The sequence below is a fragment of the Amphiura filiformis genome, chromosome 17 (assembly GCF_039555335.1).
Source record: "Amphiura filiformis chromosome 17, Afil_fr2py, whole genome shotgun sequence".
Classification (NCBI taxonomy): domain Eukaryota; kingdom Metazoa; phylum Echinodermata; class Ophiuroidea; order Amphilepidida; family Amphiuridae; genus Amphiura; species Amphiura filiformis.
Window position 1 is genome coordinate 61,804,340 of NC_092644.1, and position 23,871 is coordinate 61,828,210.

Here is a 23,871-nt window from a genome sequence, read left to right on the forward strand (position 1 = left end):
ATTTCTGTAAAATGGTTCATGGTTGCAACAGTTAACCGGTTAACTGTTAAGATGTAATAAAGGTTAAGATGTAATAAAGACATAACCATGGTAACTATAACCTTTACAACTCAAGCAAACATGGCAATTCCAGTTGAAATCCATACACCCCTATTGAAGACATGACCATAATCACCCACACAGGGGTGTGACATATTCCGGTAACTCAATTTGAAGTACCTGGTCCCTGTATGAAAGATCATGGTAAAGTCTTTTATAGGGGTAGGCAGGCCCGTACGCAGGGGGGTGCAGGGGTGCGACCGCACCTCCCCAAATTTGCAAAAGTATACCAAAAGTCCCACGGTTTTTTGGTCAAAAAGGTCCAAATTTGGGGGAAAAGTCCACTTTTCACAAAATCGCCCCCCTTTGGCAAAAAAGTCCACTTTTTCAAAATCAGCACCCCCCAAAAAAAATCCTGCGTACGGGCCTGGGGGTAGGATTATATGGATTACAACTGGAATAGCCCATTGCTTTTAAGATATTTTCATTATTCTACTTTTGAAATAACATCATCATAAAATTCACCACACACATCATTTTTCTATACTAGTAAGTATTATCATGAATATATTTATGTTTATTGAATATTTTCATCCCATATTTCAAAAGGTTTCATAGAATTGATATTAATAAAACCGACACCTGTATTTTATGTAAAATGTTTACTTCCCACTTATAAACAAAGTTGTAAAAATCTAAAATCAGCTTTCTGCGTGTACTTTAAATCTTAAATTAGGAAAATATAAACATATGACTATCTCCAAAACAGTGACATCATTTTGCTGCCTCAACTTCTTTGCTAATGTCCATGTAGATGTCACGTTGCAGTTTGTCATAGACTTGTTTTGTCTGTGGATGATGCTGTCCATACACCTGTAAAACAAAAACAAGAAAATAATAATAATGAAAACTATAAAAAAAAGAAGAAGAAGAAGAAAAAAAAAAGAAACCTAAACTCCTCAACCAAAGTTTGGAAAGTTTTTTCAAGCATCTATATCTCAGATTATTTGTGACCTGTTCATATCATGTTGCATATCAATGGATACCTACATTGCCCCCCTTTACAATGACACTAAATTTGAAACAATCACTTTTTTTACGGCTGAATACACGTCTTGTGAATGCAGTGGGGTCTCAAACCGAATGTGCCAAATTGACCATTATTCTGTGCACCAAGCTGCAATTCCATATCTTCACAATTTGGGACCTAAGGCAATCATCCCAGATGACAAGGTTGCCCCCACAGAGCCAGGGTAGTCAATGACTACCTGCAGAATATGGGAGTAGAGAGAATGAAATGGGTTGCCATCAGCCCAGACTTCAACCCAATTGAACACTTGTGTGACCAGCTTAGACGTGTTGTGCGTAACAGAGTAGCCCATGCAACCATATTGAATGACCTGTGACGAATCCTGGTTGAAGAATGGAGTGCCATCCCACAGCAATGTGTGAGCAGGCTGGTGAGCAACATGAGGAGGAGGTGATGGCTGTTCTGGCTGCATATGGCTTTACCAACCGCTATTGAGGTTAGTGACTAGTGTTGTTTGAGCACAGAATAATGGTCAATTTGGCACATTCTGTTTCAGACCTCAGTACATTCACAAGACGTCTACTCAGCCGTGAAAAAAGAGATCGTTTCAAATGTGGTGTCATTGTAAAGGGAAATAATGTAGCTATCCATTGATATGCAACATGATATGAAAATGTCACAAATAATCTGAGATATAGATGCTTGAAAAAACTTTCCAAACTTTCGTTGAGGAGTTTATTAGGATTGGGTTCTTTTGTTTGGGATTAGTTACCAAAAACTCGGTAAATACTGAATCAATGACATGGCCTTTGTATTTTTTTTATTATCTAAATCAGTATTTTATTGAAAAATAATACTTTAAAGTCATAATGTACGATCTTTTTTCAGAATTTTCAGAATTTAAAAAGATCGTACATTAAGGCTTTAATGTTTTGCAAAAGTTTATTCTACAAATCATATACCTTGAAAACTTGCTGGATTTAGTGTTGTGAATGAGTTATGTACGTTTTACAAAAGTGTTGTTGTTTCAGCCCTCTTTACAATGTAACTCAAGAACCACGGGACCTACAAAAGTATATCTGTGATATTTGAATTCTTCTACACACACGCTATGAAATGATCAATGTAATTTTGATTTTTGCCAAAGCTCACAACCATTCGCGAGATGCTGTGAACTACCAAATCGCAACAGTTTAAAATAGTTGTTAACCTTAAGTGATCAAAAGAATGACAATGGAAATCATCGCATGGTCGTTTACCTTTTGGTAGATATCTCGACTTTTAACAAGCCATTTGTACGCTTCATGGTACTCTTCTCTGTCTTCGTATAACACGTACATATTCCAATGTAGCCTACCAGATAACACACTGCAGTCGCCATACGCTTCTTTACATAGATTCAAGGCTTGTCTATGCAACTGTTAAGAAATTGGTATTGAATAAAATTAAAATATGAACATTAGCAAGACTACAATGCTGCATACTTTGTGCGCTATCATGCAAGTCGCATTCACGTCATTTTCTGCTTTGAATGCAAAGACACCCGTACCCACAGTGGTGTAGACTAACGTTTACATACACCCACCCTATAGGCTACATCCATACCCCCACACATCCCAACACCAACACACCCCTACTTGTAAATACCTCCAAACGGGGACCTCATTCTGCATAATGATTTAATACTATAAACCGAGGACTCACACACCCGTTCTTAAAATCGACACACCGTGGACCTCTCACACACACACACCCCCACACCCCCCTACACACCCCATCCCATACCTAAACACCCCTACACAGGAGAAAGACACTACGTACACTCCTGTGTGATAGCATGCACTAATTTCAAAAATAAAATGTGTTTACAATTTAAAAAAATGCATTTTCATCAACTTATATTGTGCTGTTTACATACCTTTTCCTGTGCTTCTGAGCCCTTCTCTTCCAGGTTTGCCTTGGTTTTGATGGCTTTAGCAATGTTACCCTTAGCGTTCAACTATTATAAAATAAAACAAACCCGTTTTAATGGCCATGACGACAGTAAATGAAATATATTATTCGTGTTGTGTATGAGAACAAATGTTGCAATCTGAAATAAATTTTTTTCTATAACAGCAGTTTGGCGTAAAATGATTTCCTTGTCATACTGAGTCATGATTGAGTTTGATTCCATGTGATTTGGCGCCTTTGTTTTAAAGTGGCAGCAAATTTCTTGTGGCGTGTCATTTCACACTTTGGGTCAAACATGACTTTGCCAAAAATCATGATGGAGCTTAAAATCACTGTCTGTCTCTTGAAGTAAAAATGAAAAACTAAAAACTGCTTTTAATGATTGTTTCAAATTATCCTATCTAAATTAAGATGAACATGATGACACGCAAGCATCTTCTACGTCAATGAGCGATGATTTAAAAGACGCACCTAAATGCAAAGTAAAATTTCACATGCGTAATATTAGAAGGTTTTAGAAGTTAGTGAAAGAAGTTATGAAGATGATCATTGGCTGCATTTGTATGTGGGTATCTAGTATGCTTTCATTAGCCTTTTCGAAGCATGGCGTGCACAATAGGAGGGCAGTATTGTAAAACCCGCCAAATTCAAAAGCCTTTACCCGTTTCGTGCAGCGCCATCTTATTGTGTCCGCCATACCTCTATAAAAGGCTAATTACAGGTAAATGTATTTGACCGATGAGGTAGGGCACTTTCTTTCCTTAAAAACTGATGGGTGAAATAGGTATAGTTTATATTCCTACTTACATTATAAAATAAATGAAAAATAAACTGGTCGAGTTATAGCTGTGTTTACCCCATGGTTTATTTGGGTCAAAGAATGTCCTACCTTATTGAAAATCTCAATAGCTTCATCTACCAGTTGCAATGCTTCTATCCTCGTTATGCGTGCATTCACTTTTCCGTCTCCACCACACGAAACCCAGTCCTTCAACGCACCACTTAATATCCGAAGTGTTTGAGCAAGTTGGAACTTAAAACGGTAAAATAGTATAGGAACATAATAGCCCAACTTTTGTATTTTTATTCCAAATAATATGACATGTAATAATAAATACCTTTTAGAATCGTGTTGACGGTGACTTGATAAATGTTTACACTATATAGCATCAATTTATATAGAAGGTTATGTTTTCGTAAAAAGGCCTCTAACATGTCTAAAAACAATCTTTTTATTCTCCATAATTATATTATTGGTACTCTGGAGTGGCAAAGGCTGTTTAAATAATCGCTTGTATTGGAAATCATAGAACTTTACACATATACCCTGTATAATCAATAGTTCCCTAATTCAACTAGAGAAGATTCACTGGTTCAACTATTCCCCTTGGATGCCCATGTTATAATTTATCTGGTCCTAAAACCAAGCATATTCCAATCGGATACTGATGCCAAGAGTGACTAAAGGTTTTGTAGGTCTACGAGTTATACTATGCCACAATGTTTCTTTATTCGTCAGTATTAATAATTATAACAATGACAATAGACTGGTTCAAATGTTTCTACGCCAGCCTCGTCAAATGTGGCTGTCAATCAAATTCGGGCTCATCAATAGAGTCTGCTGATCACAATAGGAGGCACGAAACGAATTACGCCACAGGGCAATAGGTCTATTCAAATTTTCACGACAGAGCTGTCAATAAAATGCGGATCAAGTTTTATTTATCACCTCTATAACATTTAAAAAGTAAATGCGACATGTGCAAAGATGCGACGATTTTCCGTCTATTTATGATGCAATTACTAGACTGGGTTGCTGTGGTAGAGATGGCATGTATTCTAAGTGATGTAATAATCGGATTAACTACCATAGCAATAGGTTCAAACAATTTTTGAATATATCGCGCTGCACTAGTACGTTCATGCGGTACCTCTGCATTGAACCATAGAGCAAGGATAAAGATCTGGATCGTAATTCTATAAAGAATATTCATATCATGCTGATCACTCGCACCTGCTGTAAAATTAGCATCTTTAAAAAGACCGGTATTGTATTCAATCGATGATTGCAGACATACACAGGTGATGAGTGCAACCTGCTTATGGTGCCGCGCGATATATTTAAAAATTGTTTAAACCTATTGCTATGGTAGTTAATCCGATTATTACATCACCATTACAGAACCTGCGAGTGCGCGGTAAGTATGTAGAGGTCTCAATTTTTTCATACATATTTGCATCTTACATGCAAAATGCATTCAAGTTCAAGTGCAATTCGCTCATATCTTCAAATATGGTTGTGGAGTGTTTTAATATTCTAAATACAACTTTTCACCCGTTAACATGGTTAAGTTCTCTTGATAACTTATATAAATTAGATGCATTTTGGTTGAAGAGCGTTATGGGTTACCGTTTGGGATGAGATTTTTCTACATTAGTGGAACCAATGTTTTTTGGCATCCTTAAACCGGAAATGATACATATTTGATTGGTTCCGTTTTTTCTATTCCCCCTGTGATTCCCACGAGGGGTCGAAGGTCACAGTGAGGCCAAAACTTAAAAATAGTCCAAAATGTTCCTCTCATCGCAGGGAATAAAAAGTCAACTGTTATATTTTTCTACGGTGCTTAGTTCAGGAGTTATAAGGTCGAATAGATCAAATGTAAAAAAAACCCACCATTTTTGTATTGTCATGCCCCCCTTCAGAGTTCATGCAGTCCAATAGAAATATGCACACGCGTAATGAATGACCCATGGACCCATGATTTCATCCGATTCTTAGGTTATACATTTCTCAAATAAATTATTTTCCAATTTGGTTTGCCTAGAGGAGTAATTTAAGGCAAATTTCGACTGAATCAGTGCATTTTGAAAATTTGGCTTCTGTGCATGAGATATTTGACATTTGACCTTATTTACTCTTTAACTCCTGAACTAAGCACCCTGGTGTAGTATGACATTTGACGTTTTTATTCCTAGCAATGAGGAACAATTTGAGGTATATTACAACATGATAGAAAAATATTAAATTTAAACCCTATTATGACCTTCGACCCTTCGTGGGAAGCATAAGGGGCATAGAAAAAAATAGAATCAATTCTAGTTGTATATCCTTTGATGAGGTGTAAGAATGCCAAAAAACATTGGTTCCATAAATGTTGGAAAGCTATAGATGCTAACTCAAAAGTCACCCCATAGCGCCATGTTTCCAATATAGCGGCACTTTATAATACCAGTATTTTAATTTGAATACTCTATCTATTCACCCAAGCTTAAGTAAAGCATTACTTATTTCCCAATGTAATTAATTAGTTGTACGTAAAATGCCGCCACCAAAAATGTGCTTGAATTTCCGAAGATATCGTCGAGACTAATTCTACAGTTTTTTGATGATTTCCCCGGCCGGAAATATACCGATTTGGAACGCCTAATTTTTGCATTTTGTTGGGGGTAAAGTGGGAGCTGTCAATCAGGTTACCCTTTAAATTATTATAACCAAAGTCAGTACATATTAAAAGTTCATAAATTAGGGACATAAATACATAATGATAAAAGAAATCATCGTCCATTCTGGAATCCAACATTAACAGTTTAGTAGTATTTAGTAACCTCATAAGACTCTAGGTCGATGCTCTACAGGCTGAGTCAAAAAGAAGTAAACTCATGTTTGAGGGGCTGTAACTCGAGATCTGTAAGAAATCTGCTAAAGATGAAAATACCACTGGAAAGAGCAAATTCTACACGTCTACATCAAAAAAAGAATTGTTGCAGTTGCTCATAGTAAACTCAAGTTATACTCATTTGAATACAACCACCCATTTTTGTAGCTACACACGGTTTCACTTCCCAAGTAGGGGCTTACCTATTATATTGATTGGTAAGGCGCGATATTCAAATGCAAATAAAGTTCTGTGGCAGGTGTGGTTTCGATCAATAATTCCTACATGTTAAAGGCTCTTTTCAATATGAATTTTACCTCCTTGCACTACATTATAATAAAACGAGCCAAATGACAACATGGCACCACAATTTACCGCACGGGAGCGCACGTTTCTGTCGACGACGAAGTATCATGAAACTAAGAGTCCCACTGAAGTTCAGCGTCTTTTTCGTCTCCAATTTCCTACAGCTAACCGGGTTTCATGTATGGGATCAGTATATAAGAATATGAACAAGCTCAATGTACATGGGACACTAAGGAACAGACAGCCGGAAGCTTTAGGCAGACCACGAGCTGCTAGATCACAAGTGAACATTGCTAGAGTTAGACATGCGTTACAGCAAGACCAAAGACAACTCAATCCTTTACCCAACATTCCCCAATCAAGCTTCTGTCGGATCGTTCGTAAAGACTTGAATTGGTATCTACAAACTATAGTACCATCATGTACTTTATTGAACAAATTTTGCTTTGTTAAAAGCAAAAGCAAATTCAACAATAAATCCTGTTAGCACTTTGCTGATTCGTCGAAATTGAAATGGATGAAAATCAATCAACCGTGTGCAACTACAAAAATAGCTGGTTGTATTCAAATGAGTATAACTTTAGTTTGCTGTGAGCAGTTGCAACAAATCATTTTTTTTCTTTAGACTTACAATTTGCTCTTTTTAGCAGATTCCTTGCAGATCTCGAGTTACAGGCCCTCAAACATAAGTTTACTTCTTTTTGACTCAGCCTGTATTGACTATTACTATATGATAAATTACTTGTTGTTATTATTAATTGAACAGAAAAAAAATAGATTCATACCACGCTCTCGGAGACACTGTTAGGCCAAGTAAAAATTACATTAGCTTATCGACCCGCGGGCTTCCCTTTTTAGGGATTCTGAAATTTTCATTTTTATTTCTTTTTATTTCAGTCATAACATTATTTACAAAAATGTTTCGAAAGTCAACATTATTGGTAATGAATTTGCTACTGTCCAATAAAGCATGTTTGGTGTTAGCCAACCCCTCAAAACCATCAAAGGCTGTCGAGTAATACTGGGTGATTTTGCATTGTAGAAAAAGAGCCTCCCTTTTCCTTTTTTCAAAAGGCTAGGACGAGAAACTGATGTATTTTTTAATTGGCCTAATAGAACGCATGACATATCAATGAAGGAAGCTATACTGAATTACGTCAATATTGCGATGTTAATTAATTAGTGTTTGGCTGTTTGTTATATATTTTTTCTTTATAGTGTACTATACTAGTATAGCTATCCGCTTGCTCTCTGATTATTAACGCGACCAGGTTAGTTATGTTAGATAATTGTGTTAGTGCATATTTATAAAGGCTAATACTATAACATTAATTAAGCTTGTATTCCAGAATTTCTAATTAGTGGCCGTATTTTCGAGATAAATAAATTTTTCATATACTACATGTATGAATGCTAATTATCATTATTATTAGTGTTATTATTATTATTATTATTATTATTATTATTATTATTATTATTATTATTATTATTGTTGTTGTTGTTGTTGTTGTTGTTGTTGTTGTTGTTATTGTTGTTATTATTATTATTATAGTGTTGTTATTATTATTATTATTAAAATTATTATTATTATTATTAGTAGTAGTAGTAGTAGTAGTAGTAGTAGTAGTAGTAGTAGTAGTAGTAGTAGTAGTAGTAGTAGTAGTAGGCCTAGTAGTAGTAGTAGTAGTAGTAGTACTTTCATAAGGAAAGTGACGAGACTGTTAAATTGTGTCTGCAGAGATCTACAATAAGTTTTTATTTCACATTTTCGTCCAAATTTCAGGCTGATAATTTCAAACAAAGATGTCTGTTTTATAGGTTTTGTGGTTCGAATACGTGCGTCATGGTAATGTATTTAAAAAGGCGATATGAAAAGCATGAAGTGAACCCGGGAAGTGAACCCGTCACCTTCGTATTTATCATGATTTGATCGTTTGTTATTTCAGTGTATACACTCTAAGAAAAAAATGGTTCTATGCCATCTGAACCCTCATCGGTTCTGTGCCTAATCAAAAAGTTCTATAAAGGCCAAAAATGGTTCTGCAAAGGGAGTACACTTTTTAAGAACCTGAAGTGGTTCTATTAGTTTAAAGAACTTTTTCTTGTGTGTTCCAATAATAGAGAGCAAAAACGGACTCTTCTAAGGTATTTTAGAACCTTTTAGATTTCCGAGAGTGTATTCACTATGCTGATGTTATTAGCTTGCTTATAAACTATTCGATATATGCAGAATCTAGTTGAATCTAGTGCGTAAAAGCGACTCTACTATGCCATTTAAGTATAAGATGATTTTCAAAATGTAGTTGATAAGTTTAAAATATATTATCTAGCGAAATGGTTTTGGTTAATCACGTCACATATTTCAATGCACTAATTTACACGATAACATGCTTCATCAAACATACGTTCATGTAACATTGCGTGCGGGTTAGAGTGACAACAAATGTTAGATGATCACTTGACAAATTCACATCATTCCCATCATGATACCATGCAGAATGTTCGACTACAGATCCGTCGGATAACGCTTTTTCAATGTGAAATGAACTTAGTTAGGATTAGGGGTTAGGGAGCGTGTTCCGACGGATCTGCACTCGACCGGCCTCTATGTTAGCTGATGGTGTTAATTTTTCACGTCAATCTTGACACATTTTTACCTTTGTAAAGATATCAACACACTGATTAACGTGTCGGCTTGCTTCTTTTTTAGCGTCTGTTGCACTCAGCATACCATCTCCACCACACGTAACCCAGTCCTTAAGGGCACCACTTAAAATCCTTTGAACTCTTCCAAGCTCGAACTTTACATAAAGTACATTTGAAAGATATTTAAATATAATGTCGCAGTACTTTGCACAGATTTTAGTTCATTGAGGTAGCAATATAGAGTCTGTTATTCAATTACAATGAATTGTCTAAAACAGGTACATAACATCTCCAATCATGCTAGTATAAAGAACTGCATTTCTTAAACCTGAACTCAGGTACATTGATTTTAAATATTTCCCATAATTGATAAAAAAAATAATACGCATGCTTTCTATATTTATGTAATTATTTATACCATGTATACAGGAACATCAATATAATTATAAAGTCTTTGGTCGGGATTGAATAAAGGACACCTTCCCCACTGTTGTGAATAAAAACTGAAACAATACCTTATTGTCGTCCCCCTTCATTGTCTTCCTGAGTTTGAGAGAACTTCTTGCATATTTGATTTGTTTTTGTAGAAGACCTGGATCACGATGAGTTCTCAAGTCAAGGCTGTTAACGATCTGTCAAAATAATATTTTGAAATAATTATGAACAAAATTGAATAATGTGGCTCCCTCTCCGCTGTAAAATACCTGAGTAAAGTCTCAATATACACTTCCCTAGATCTCTTAATTCGATGACCCACTCAAAGTCAAACGTTTCTAAATCGCACCGTTTCCGGCGATTTCGTCTTCAAGTTTCTCTATATTCGACCACAGATATCATATAATTATATCAATGATTCGACACCTCTATAACACAATTAACGTTGAATTAAAACTGTATAACATAATTAACATTAACTACAACCAAATATTTTAAACCGCTGCAAGCACAACTTCTGAAAGGTGTCAAAGAAATATTCCTTTGAGGCACTATGCATGAGTTTGCATTCAAGACGATGATGACAAATTATGTTGTACACCAGTGTGGTGTTACTACTTCTTGCAAACGAAAATAATCATACACCTAAACGTAACACTACTTTTATTATTTATAATCATTTTGTATGAATAAAACTCAATACTACTTTTGTATTATACACCAGGCACAAAAAGAAACTTGTCTGTTATAGTCATCCTTGCTGTTCAACAACCTGATAATTTTGGATTGATCTGAAATATACATTTTGTTAATTGGATTTTGCTTTCGTATTTGACACCCTGTTCTTGAAAATCGAGCAAGAATTGGCCAAGATATGCGCCTCCAAACACTCAACCCCAAAATCTTAAGTTGGAATTTTAACGATTCAATTGCGCCTGTTACATTGTGTGCTTTATTGATTGGCCATGGCCCGTGGTTGTGTGCAATGCAGCGATGCATTCCCATTTGATTTTGGGGTTTGAGTGTTTGGACTGAGGCGCATATCTTGGTCAATTCTTTTTCGGTTTTCACGAACAGTGTGTCAAATGAGAAAGCAAAGTCCAATTAACAAAATATATATTTCAGAATAATCCAAAACTACCAGGTTGTAGAACAGCAAGGATGACTATAATTGACGAGTTTCTTTTTGTGCCTGGTGTAGAACGTCAACGTATGAATTTAGGGTTTTGCAATACCACTATTATTAATACCAATCTCCTCTTTATACCAGTGTAAAACACCCAAACCCCATCACACACTCCCTCAACCTAAGCCCACACACTACTCCCCCGTCCACAACACACCCCACACAGCACTTACCTCCCTGTATATATCCGCAGCGAGGTAATACAAATCTGCCATATTTTCTTGTCGTTCACCGAGTTCTTTCTTCTCTAGTTCCAGGGTTTTCTCAACCAGCTCCAAGGCTTTGTCGTACTGACCTGCTTGCTTGCTGTCATGAAACAGAAACAAAGCTACTGTATGAGAACTATGTAAGATCTGACACAAGTTACTCCACTCTAAAAGCTTCTAAAAAGCATGTCTTAATACTTTTTAAACACTTCAATGCGTTTATATTTTATTGTTATAATAATAAACACATTGAGGTGTTTAAAAGTATTTATCGCTCATTTTAGAGTGAAGTCATGCAAATCGGATAAAGCTGCTATGTTAAATAAGCAAATAGAAGAACGCAGCTGACTCAAAGGGAGATTATACACCACATGGAAAATTCACCCATGATCTAAAGCGCGCTTCAGACTCCGAGTATTGTACGTGCAATATTGTATGTACAATATGTACGTTATTTAATCTATTGCCATCCTATTTCCAGTAATGTTTAAGTTCTAACGAATGTTTGATGACGAAAAATCGATAATATGTTACATACAATATCTAGCAGAAATATATTATCGATTTTACGTCATCAAACATTCGTTAGAACTTAAACATTACTGGAAATAGAATGGCAATAGATTAAATAACGTACATATTGTACATACAATATTGTACGTACAATAAAAAGTCTGTATACTGCTTAAAGACATCAAATCCAGCGTCAAGGTCAAGAAGAGAAATGGTACTTCACCAACAAGTGACAAGGACCTAGAACAGAGGAAATAATTCAGTTCCCTTCTCAACAACAGCAATGGTCAACCACCATCTGAACTACCTCCACCAGCTGCCCAGGACCCGGGGCAGGACCTGCCCATCCAGGTCAACCCACCAACACGCGAGGAGACACTGACAGCCATAGAAGAACCACAAGGCTGAAGGTCTTGACTATGCAATTACATCTGAAGCCCTCCAAAATGGCGGCGATGCAATGGTATACACATAGTCCATGCTTTTTGGCGCTGAAGTATAACACTCTCACACGACACAACCAATGGACTAGTGTCATTGTTCCTTAAAGTCATAATGTACGATCTTTTTTCAGAATTTACCTTTATTTTTTCAAAACCGATTTTTTGGCATATTTGTAATACTTACACATGTTCTAACTTAAATCTATGAGCAAACTGTCAAATTCGTTCTATTTGTAGTAAAACGGGACGATTTCTGTTGGTCCGACATAAAGTCATAATTTTTTTAGATTATGACTTTATGTCGGCCACGATCCAGAGGATGATTTAAGCACTTCCCAGCAAGTCTTGCGGTTAGCACAGCTGTGTGAGTGAACATGACACCACTGCCCGCCCACTGCATACACACGTGCATGGTTAAATTTGAATTTGGACAGATATATTTACAATAAAAACACCTTCAAAAAGTTGGTCGATTTCACATTTTATGTTATCTACAGAAGGTGTGAATTATCCTTCATGCATGCATCACTTTAAATCTGAAATCGACCAAGTAATAATGACACACGGGCAATTCTAAAACAACATCTTTTGCACAGAGTTCAATGGGATTTGAAAAGTAAAGTGGCAGTTGAAACTCTAGTGATAACACTTTTACAGTGCATGATGGGGCTTCCTTAAATCATCCTCTGGCCACGATCGCAAACCGTAGTCTCGTACAAAACTAGCTTGGTTACGCTCCCTCCACATGTGGAGGGAGCGTAACCAAACTGGCCGCGTAGGAGACTAACTCTGAGGCCGCACTCGCTGTCCTAATCCAAATAGTGCGAGATGTTTCGAGTGATAGAGGTGAAGTTTATGATGTTGTTTCTTTGCAAATTCCCAATGTTTTCGCGTCCAAATGTATTGGGAACTTTCATAATGATTGCATATTATCATTTTAGCAGAAAAAAGAAAAATCTAAAAATTTAAAAAGATCGTACATTAAGGCTTTAAGTTACTATAGTTTGTCACATGTACAACTACCGGGGTATGTCTCTTCTGTCAATAAGATTCTGTTAAACAGAATTTGAGATTATGTCGACTCAATCTATACGTAGCAACCAAGCTGGATTTTCGTCAAGGGAGAAGATATGCTCAAAATATCCACATCCTTAGAAAGATCATGGATCGTTTCCAAAATTACCAGATTCTTCTTGCATTCACATTTAAAGATTTTAAGAAGGCCTCTAATTCTATAAAAAGAAAGGAAATGTTCACAGTTCTGCGACATTATGGGATACCAAATGCCGCGGTCATGCCAGAGACTTTGATCAACGCCATAAGTGCAATAACCCAAACAAGCTTTAATGGTCTAAAAACCACGTAACTCACTTTCAAAGGTTGCTTTCTCACAGAAAATCCATTCCAAAATAGTTCTCATTTTCTTAAAAATTAATATAAAGTAGTAACAAAAATATCATAATGGCGCCGGTTTAAAGTTAAAGGGAATCAAAAACAGTTTATGCATAGGTAATATCATGGGATGCGTGGCCAACTGAACTAACATTTAAATACCAGAGCGAAACATATACTTATTATAATCGCCATTTATCAATATTTATTTCACACAACTTCGCTATTTGAAGGAAGTACTTTACATCACGTATATTTATTACAATCCACTCTGCTTTCACCTGGCGCGAGATTTAAAGATGTAAAGATATGCATGCATATTCAGAATATTCACAAATATATGCATGCATTGTAGTTACTGCGCGTTTCTACCAGATGGATTTCAAAGTGTTGAAACGTAGTCATGTAGTGCGCAAGATGAGACATTTCACAGCATGCAAGAAGCGTTTTGGAAGTTCAGAAACAATAGCAAAACTATTTTTCGATGCATAAATATTGATAATTGCAATGTAAATGATAGATTACAATATTGTTTCAATGATTGATTATACTTACAATACCCTTGCCACCTGTTGCTGTCTCTCTGCTAGTAATTCTTCCCCTATAAGGCCACTATCCTCTAGATCTACCAGACAAGCTAAGTAGTGATTGATTGTACTTACAATACCCTTGCCACCTGTTGCTGTCTCTCTGCTAGTAATTCTTCCCCTATAAGGCCACTATCCTCTAGATCTACCAGACAAGCTAAGTAGTGATTGATTATACTTACAATACCCTTGCCACCTGTTGCTGTCTCTCTGCTAGTAATTCTTCCCCGATAAGGCCACTATCCTCTAGATCTACCAGACAAGCTAAGTAGTGATTCACCATCGCCTCCTGCCAGTTACTCTCAGTACCTTGTTGCTTTGTATGGAAAATAATTAAATAGTATCATCAGTTTGATGCGTATACACTTTGATCAGCTCGTATTTGGCGGGCCTTATAGCATCGCGGATTAATATCTCTATATTTTATTTTGAGAATTGTCTTGTGACATCTTGCAGAAACATCACAAATTATTCATTCAAGTCCGATACGTTGTCTATTTTCTTTAACAAGCACCAATAGAGATCAAACGGGTCAACTATGACATATTTAAGGTGTCTACTTTTCGGCGTAGTGATAAAAGCCTAACAAGTCCAGCCGATTACGAGCTGATCAAACTGTAGCATTGTAATATCGACTTTTTTAATAACTTTACACTGCAGTTTATTTTAAAGTACATAGAAATAAAAATGTCTTCATATGTGTTGTTTCCCTTTTTGTGCTCTTATTCTAACCATTATTTCCATCGTTAAAACACATGAATATTTCCTTTCTTAGATTGGATTGTGTTGACTGACGTGTGGGTGGTTATACATCCGGGTTTTGCTTTCGCGACGAATATTATCATGAGAAACATCACTTAATAGGTATATATATGACCAATGATGATCATAATTTTATTTTCATAATAAACATTTGATGACTGAATATCAGAAAACAAGCAATACCTGCATCCAGTACTTGAAAAGGTTAATACTGTGCTCATCGTCATACAACGCACTGAATATTTCCCACCAATTCTGAGTTTGCGCCTTAAGCTCAAGTTCTGGCTTTTCTTTCTCAATCGTTTTAGCAGGTGCTGATGCCTTTGCTGGTTGAACGTCTTCCTCCTTGAAAAGCAAACAATCGGAGAAAAAACAATATCGTCATTCAGGAATCAAAGCTAGGCTTCTTTACAGAGACTACAGTTTATTACAATCTTAGGCATTGTAAATCTTTTCAATATTGTCTTATAATTAGATATTTTCTCTAATAGAAACAATGATAGACATGGTTTCAACAAAATAACGTAAGGAATAGAATAACTTGACATCACGAAGGATGCAGACTGTTAACATAATTTCCGGCAGTGTGGAATTCTGAATATCTGAATAGGACACCCATAAGGTTGACCAGGTAATACGTAAACTGCAAAGCAAATTCAATGGAATTACAAATCACAAAAACAAAACGAAAAATAAATGAAGCACTTGAATCAAACCAGTGTTTGAGACCAATCTTGATTTTGTGATTATGGTTCGACATAACAACCACAATTAATAGCAATTGAGCAAATACAATGTGTTTCAGATTGCATCTTCGACAAAGACATATACTTTTGTGTCTCAGTTCGCTATTGTTAATGACACTGTTGGTAACATGATACCATTTACATTGTACACCAGGCACAAAAAGAAACTCGTCAGTTATAGTCATCCTTGCTGTTCAACAACCTTGATAAGTTTGGATTATTCTGAAATATACATTTTGTTAATTGGACTTTGTTTTCTCATTTGACACACTGTTCGTGAAAATCGAGCACGAATTGACCAATATATGCGCCTCCAAACCCTCAAACCCCAAAATCAAAAGTTGGAATTTTAACGATTCAATTGTGCCTGTTACATTGTGTGCTTTATTGATTGGCCCGTGGTACTTGTGTGCAATACAACGATGCGTTCCCATTGAAAATCGTTGAAATTGCAACTTTTGATTTTGGGGTCTGAGGGTTTGGAGGCGCATATCTTGGTCAATTCTTGCTCGATTTCCATGAACAGGGTGTCAAATGAGAAGGCAAAGTCCAATTAACAAAATGTATATTTCAGAATAATCCAAATTTATCAGGTTGTTGAGCAAGGATGACTATAACTGATGAGTTGTGCCTGGTGTAGTTCATTACATACTTCTTACCTCATCAGTGTCCTCAGTATTCATCTCAAAGATTAAGATATCGTGCTCCTTCAATCCAGGGAACTTCTGATGAGCTTCTAATCCAGTACCACAGATGTACAGTTTGCAATCCTGACACTTGGCCATTACTCGAGATTGTTTTCCCATATCACAACAAGTACAGGAGAACTCTGCTCCTCCTCCAGCCACCTGTTGCTGAGTGGCTTCCTCCTCCACCAGTTCCTTCAGATGGAAGTTGGTTGGAAACTGCGTGGCATCACCATCTGGCACGGGGAATGGCTTACGACATAGCGGGCAAGAAAGCTCCTTAGTACCTTTGGGAGCGAGTCGAAGTAGGCAATCCTTGCAGAAGCTGTGTAGACATGGAAGTGTCTTAGGATTCTTGAATCTTGAGATACAGATGGAACACTGAAGTGCTTTGCTTCCGGCAGATCTCTTAACTGGCGTCCACTTTTCTGGAATTTTAATAATAGGTGAATCCAAGTTGAATTTTCGATACTATAAACCTCATACGTATACCGCATTGGACATTAAGAGTGTAGTTTGTACAACTTCTCATAATATAACTTTTTGTGTGTCTTTTTTCCTTCCACAACTCCATGTTCGTGATGTTTGACATGTAATTATTGCAGTTAGGAGAACGATGCTAAAATCTGAAGGTCAAAGATATCTTATTATTCGAACTTTTGAATTTTGTGGAGTCTCCAAGTTTCAAAAATTATCTGTCATGATAGTAAGATTCTTCTTTACAACAATTGTTGTAGGGTAGATATAAGCTAATATAATTATATGAATTATAAAAGTAGACGATGGTGACGTCAGAGGTATACTGTACCCAATGTAGAGTGCTTGAATATCAAACCTAACATACATAATGTGTAGTCATCGACCTACCTTCTTTGGCTTTTCTTGCTTTATCTCCGAGTTCCCTGACAAGATCAGGGAAAACCTTCTCCAACTTCTCCTCGTCGTGAACATTATAGTAGAGTTTCAATCCCATTAATGGTCCTAGCCAATCCGAAGGCTCAAAGTCACTCTGAAACATCAGAGGTACTATCAACTTGCCTTTCTTAAATGCATATTGTGCTTCTGTTGGTACAATGAAAGTAACATGTATCGACTAATATAAGCTAAAATATACGAACACATCTCAAGCATGAGTTTTTAGATTCCGTATAAATGGACCTTACAATACAAAGTTCAGCATGATCTTAACAGGAAAGTTGAGTTTCGCAACTTTCATGATCTTGCTTATATTTGAAAACACACTTCTCTCTGAATGTAAAAGGTAAAAAGTAAAAAAGTGAACCACTCTTTGAAGTGATCTGAGGGACCACTCCGAGACTACTTCGAAAATTCACACCTTTAGAAGAATAAAAATATGGAACCACCTCGCCGTCAATTATCTTCAAGGTCAAATGAGGACTTGGATGAGGACCTGTTTGGCAACTTAAGATCAGTCTTACACTTTTTTATACTCTTTTAACTGTTTAAGGTATTAATAATATCAGGTTATTATTATTGTGTGTGGAGGTGCAGTGTATGTAAATCAGTCAGGTTTAAAATGCAATTGACAAACGAAGAAGACAAGGCAATGATTATACCTGCTTTACAACTTTCGCTCATTTGGTACTTCTCGGAGACACAGATTAGCAACACTTCGGCATTTTCAACTGCCTTTGCCATGCACGAAAGGATATCACCACCTGTAAGCACAAAGTCAATGCAACATTGGTAATGTGATAATTAGACTGATTTATGTTGTCGGTGATTTTGTATGAAATATAACCCAGGTAATAATTCATTTTGAACGATGCTACTAGGCTTCATACATGTCATCATGGTCATACGCAATTGAAAGGGTTTGAGGAGTGGTAAAGTCACACAAATCTTTGACACATCTCATTTGTGCCATCATAATTTCTACAATAAGCCAATTGTGATGGGCAATGCGTTTTTTTTTATCGTACTTTGTATATCAGGTTTGCCGGGTTCATGTCAGCGTCCTCAATAAAGTATTGCTTTATTAATATTCATGGGTATAGTCAGTTGCATCGTTAACGACGCGCACTGATTATCCAGTATTAATTAATTAGAAACCAAAGGATGTGAAATTAACTATCCAGTTTTATGAAATAAGACCCAGGCTGCTGAGCGCGTGAGTTGAAATATAATGCCACTATTATGCGGTATGTAAAAGAAGCAGAACAAAACATACCAACTCGGAGTAAAACTTCATATTCAAATGGAATTGATTTCCACATGCGAGAAAGGTGGCAAATTATAGGAATGACAATAACATCATTGGATTCATCTGGCAAAACGTATGCATGGATTTATTGCTGCCAAGCAATACAAGTAAAATGGGCTATAATGGAATAGCGTAAAATAGTTTAGGTTAATGATTGCCTGTAATTTTATGACATTATGCAATTTACTACGAGCTAAAGTACTAATTAGGCCTACCCACCCATCTTATCTACGTCCATCCAAACATTATATCCCTTTTTCCGGAGTTTGTCCCTCAGCTTGAGCATAGTTTTCTGCGAGTCCCATTGGTAACTAATCATGATATGCTTGCTGTCGTCCGCCATCTTGAAATATCATGAATCACTTATCTCCTGTTATAGATATAATTCTATCTGCAATATTAGAAAATATAATATGATGAATGGTTAATGATACTGTTGTGGAGTGGTATACATAATGATGCACTGTAGGGAAACTAGGGTATGGGGAGAATAATTTGCATAAAACAAAAATACATGTAAAGGCAAAAACCATACCATTATATTCCTTTCATTATTATCAGGATTCACTACAATGTAACCACCTATCTCCGATGTACAGTTCATTGGACAACCAGGAATCCGAGCAGTTGTTTTTGTACCGTAAGTTTATAACATTTGACCCGGGGGGGGGGGCTTTAAGTACGTAACTCTTTTAAAGCAGTACTTTAAGCCCCTCCAATTTTCAAAAAATTGTACATAGCAAGAGCATTTCAGCTCTGACGAATGTCAATTGCTGACGAAGTTTAGGAAATATCACCTCAAACCCATTTAATTTTGATAATAACAGAACAATGTTGCATGAAATCCGAAATTGTGTCCCCTGGAAAGCTCAAATTCAGACTCCTCAGCAGTATAATAATTATAGACGTACAAGACGCAAGCTTTCATGCGGGAAATATAAACACACTCGCTATAGTCGTGCTCTTTTTATGAGATATTGATACGGCAACGAAGACTACAGCTGTTTCGAACTCAGCCAGGAACCCTGTTTCCAGACGAAAATGTTGATGTTGTCACAAAGTAATTATATCGTCAAGAGACCCACATAAAGGAATACGACATCTATCCTGAGCCAATCTGCATTTTGTTGCCTGCAAAAGCTGACGATCAGACATAAATTTTAAAAGGAGCATGTTCAGATATCAGCGTTAATTCCATGGTAAGCTTAAAACGTATCGAACACACCAAATTGCAGTCACAATATATAATATTGAAATCACCAAAGCGAATGGTAACGTAGGTATGTGGAAAAGAATTGTATTAACTATAACAAAGTATGTGCCCAAACATTTGTCTTTGGCATGTCGCTTTTTATGAAATATCAGCAAAAGTATCAAATTTTGGAAAAACGTCCCAAAATTCAAAACAAACATGAACCTTCCAAAATAAATACATATTCGCACTCGGTGGCTCAGTCACTACCTGCCGCTGTGATTTGGGGTAACTCGTCGCTTCTCTCCCGTATACCTCCCGGGGTTACCTGTACTTTAAGTTTGCCCATACCCCAGGGCTTACGTGCAATAGTATTTAAACTTTTGATCTTCTTGTATGCTTTGATATGTTTTATTGGTGTAGTTGCTTTGGAGCGAGTGGTCATGCCCTCATTAGGGGTTTGGTGCTTTTTTCCATCTTTCTCTCCCACCCCTCTGGGATCATGATGACTCGCCCCAACACGACTCCTTCTTTTTACTGTTATCTATTTTGAATAATGTATTCCTTCACGTGCAATATCATATTTTTTGGTCAGTATTAGAATAATTTTATCCTTGGGGTGAGACCACCTCCTTTCCACCATTTTCCCATGTTCAGTTGACCGCACTTTTAGCTGCGGACCTGGTTGCAGGATGAGGTCTCGCCCCTTGGATTATTTTGTGTACTTTAACTTTTGATATTTAAATATGTCATGCTTTTTATTGTTTTTTTAATGATTGTTCATTTCACATCAATTCAGCTTTTAGCTGCTACTGTGTCTTTTAATAAACCATGAATGAATGAATAAATGAATAAATAAAGTCTGTGTATATCACTCATGACAGCAACAACAAAAAGTAAACATTTCATTACAGTCTGCGAAAACAAAATCCCCCACATTTCTGAGCCAAGAAACATTTCAATAATAGCCGACTATACGCAGTTATGCAATGTAGTTTACGGTAAAGTTTATGCTGAGTAGGTTACGGCCCATTCAGCATGTTCAGTGATTTGCTCATCCGGACAATCATAAAAATCATACATTGTAAAAATTCAGATTTTTGTACCGTTGTCATTGTTGCGTGTTCTAACATAGCCTGCTAGTGGTTCAGCCGAAAGCTGTGTATTTAAGGCATTTAAATGAAATCTGTCATTTATATAGGCCTACTGACAGTATATAAATTAGCTACATGTATATGAATGGGCCTAATTTTTTCATTTCAAAAATACCTAATGCCAGGACCCAATGACAATTCTAATGACGTATCCTTCACTTTTAGGCAATTTATAAACAATTATAATTTTATTGCACTTTCGCTGGGATCACTCAAAGGGCCTTTAAACTCGGTAGAACAATGCACAGACACATCATTAATTTGGGTGAGTTTACCTGTACCAGTCCAACTCGAATGACAGTTCCTTTTATCAGAATCACCAATACAACAATGCAGATTCCAAACACCAATGAACAGTAATTAATATTCTATAAAATGTACATACCTTTTCAGAGTTTTCAAGCTTTTTCAATTGGTAAAATATCCTACAGGTCTAGCTAGCGACAATTAAAGACATTATATCACACGTAACACGGACTATGCTGTAATTATTATGTTCATCCTGTTCGCGTAACGGGAAGTGACCTGGCTAACTCAAGGCAAAATTACTACTTCGCACTTTACGTACATGTCAGGAAGTTATCTTTCGCATTTAGTTCGGGTCACTGGACCCGTGTTATCCGTATTTGCATTTTTGTTGAATTTTTGCTATTCTGGGCAAATACCATAATGCTCAAATTTAAAAGCTATTTTACCGATACCGAGAGTAGACCTCCACATATTATCATCGAATTAAAAGGTTAATCATTACTTAAAACTTTATTTTTCTTAGCTGAATTATAGTACGTTTATCGAGTTGGCAGCATTTGGTGTTGAATAAAAATGTTGATATTGGGGCTGCGCTGGGCACTAATTGCTAGAATAATTTCTGTGCAGGCTAAGTCATGATGTTCCACTTGCGATTTTCTCTATCATCATGATCATGCTTTGACAAAGACACGGACCAAATTAACATTTATTTGAAATTCTATTAGATCTTCTTTTCTTAATGAATTTAGGCCTATACTATGTAGATCTAGATTCATGTTGAATATCAGAACACATGCCTAATTATGTCCTGTACGTTGTCTTATATAAAATCATAGTAATCTAATTTCATATCAGTGTGTGATCAATGGCGTGATATAATTCATAGGATATGACATAAAGGCCTATGGTACACCATGACAACGTGGACGGGTGGTCATGTTTGTAAAATTTATGGGGAAATAACATCATATTCTTTTTATCCGCCCAAAGTTATAAATAAATTATGTTCACATCCTCTAAGGCATACGGTATAATTTCATTTGTGCTACAAAGATGAAAATGCACCTGCTGCGTTTGAATCTAAAAAATAATAACATTAAACGTAATAGCATCGATCACATCACATGTTTGCCAAATACTTACAAGAACAGCCGATTTCTGCTATAAAAGGTTCATTGAAAGGTACCGAACTGGAGAATTGCATAATCCATACAAGAATTGAAGATAATATTCCTGTTTAGTGTAAATTTTTGAATTGCTATCTGCTAACCGATGCATGCAACACTGAATGAACCCGCTGATCAATACACACAGAGTCACTCAGCCAATATAACAACCAATTAAGTATACCAACTATAAATACGCTTGAATATTTTCTAAATAAATGCATTAGCTTTCTGCTTGACATCCAAGTCAAAGGTCATTTGGGCTTGTCACTTATTTTTTATTTTTTTATTTTATTTTCTGTTTACTCAACTGAGTCAGTGAATACACACATCAGCACGAACGCAGCTATATATTTATTCATTTTAAAATCATTAGGAATTATATAGTATACTCTGCATATTATGATAGTTGACAATGCTTCCGTTGAATTAGATATAGAGTAGACAGATAATTAATTAATGATACTTATATTATTCTTAAGACATGATCAGTTCTATGTATTGTTATCATGGTTATGTCCCTGTGTGTTATGAATGCTGGAGAAGATATGTGGGGACGGCATAGCAATCTACTGAGCATCGATGATAGAGTTGATATCTACTGAAGACAACATCATGATATAATAGAGCTGTCTACTTAAGACAGCACCAGATGATATTGAGCTATACACTAAAAACATCAGATGATAACAAGGTGGTAAATAAGGATAATTAACTGGGTGGGCCATTTAATTATTTTTTGCCCTCAAATCAGGGAAAATAACTTACTGTTAGCTATCTACCGAAGACAGCATCAGATGATAGTGAGCTATCTACTGAAGATAGCATCAGATGATAGTTAGCTATCTACTGAAGATAGCACCAGATGATAGTGAGATATCTACTGAAGATAGCATCAGTGATAGTGAGCTATCTACTGAAGATAGCATCAGATGGTTATGTGTTATCTACTGAAGACAGCAACATATGATCGTGAGCTATCTACTGAAGATAGCATCAGATGATAGTGAACTGTCTACTGAAGATAGCACCAGATGATAGTGAGCTGTCTACTGAAGACAGCATCAGATGATATTGAGCTGTCTACTGAAGATAGCATTAGATGATAGTGAGATATCTACCGAAGATAGCATCAGATGATAGTGAGATATCTACTGAAGATAGCATCAGATGATATTGAGCTATCTACTGAAGACAGCATCAGTGATAGTGAGCTATCTACTGAAGATAGCATCAGATGATATTGAACTGTCTACTGAAGATAGCATCAGATGATAGTGAGCTGTCTACTGAGGAC

The 23,871-nt window shown here is 36.3% G+C and overlaps 1 protein-coding gene across 3 annotated transcripts; it reads right to left on the reverse strand.

The window, feature by feature from the left end:
- Positions 1–483: 483 nt before the first annotated feature.
- On the reverse strand, positions 484–22,680 carry LOC140138124 (uncharacterized). 3 transcript variants are annotated; one of them, XM_072160047.1, is made up of 13 exons: positions 21,545–21,672; positions 19,033–19,204; positions 18,167–18,268; positions 17,457–17,651; positions 16,563–17,017; positions 15,341–15,502; positions 14,578–14,711; positions 11,428–11,560; positions 10,149–10,265; positions 3,912–4,055; positions 2,988–3,068; positions 2,329–2,487; positions 484–912 (listed from the first exon to the last, which is right to left on the reverse strand). In XM_072160047.1, the coding sequence occupies exons 2-13, from the start codon at positions 19,154–19,156 to the stop codon at positions 814–816; spliced, it is 1,905 nt and encodes a 634-aa protein (XP_072016148.1). In that variant the 5' UTR covers positions 19,157–19,204; positions 21,545–21,672; the 3' UTR covers positions 484–813. The 3 variants fall into 3 exon arrangements, with proteins under 3 accessions (XP_072016148.1, XP_072016147.1, XP_072016146.1); XM_072160046.1 differs by lacking the exons at positions 3,912–4,055; positions 21,545–21,672 and adding exons at positions 9,645–9,788; positions 22,552–22,680 and having other exon boundaries at positions 485–912; XM_072160045.1 differs by lacking the exon at positions 3,912–4,055 and adding an exon at positions 9,645–9,788 and having other exon boundaries at positions 485–912.
- Positions 22,681–23,871: the final 1,191 nt, after the last annotated feature.

Bases quoted from the DNA above. Each gene is read 5' to 3' on its own strand.
- LOC140138124 (XM_072160047.1), bottom strand. From the start codon at position 19,156: ATGGCGGACGACAGCAAGCATATCATGATTAGTTACCAATGGGACTCG. The intron at 10,266-11,427 runs GTAAGTGCTGTG...TTATTTTGACAG, and splicing joins CTGCGGATATATACAGGGAG to ATCGTTAACAGCCTTGACTT. The intron at 3,069-3,911 runs GTAGGACATTCT...ATTTTATAATAG, and splicing joins CTATTGAGATTTTCAATAAG to TTGAACGCTAAGGGTAACAT.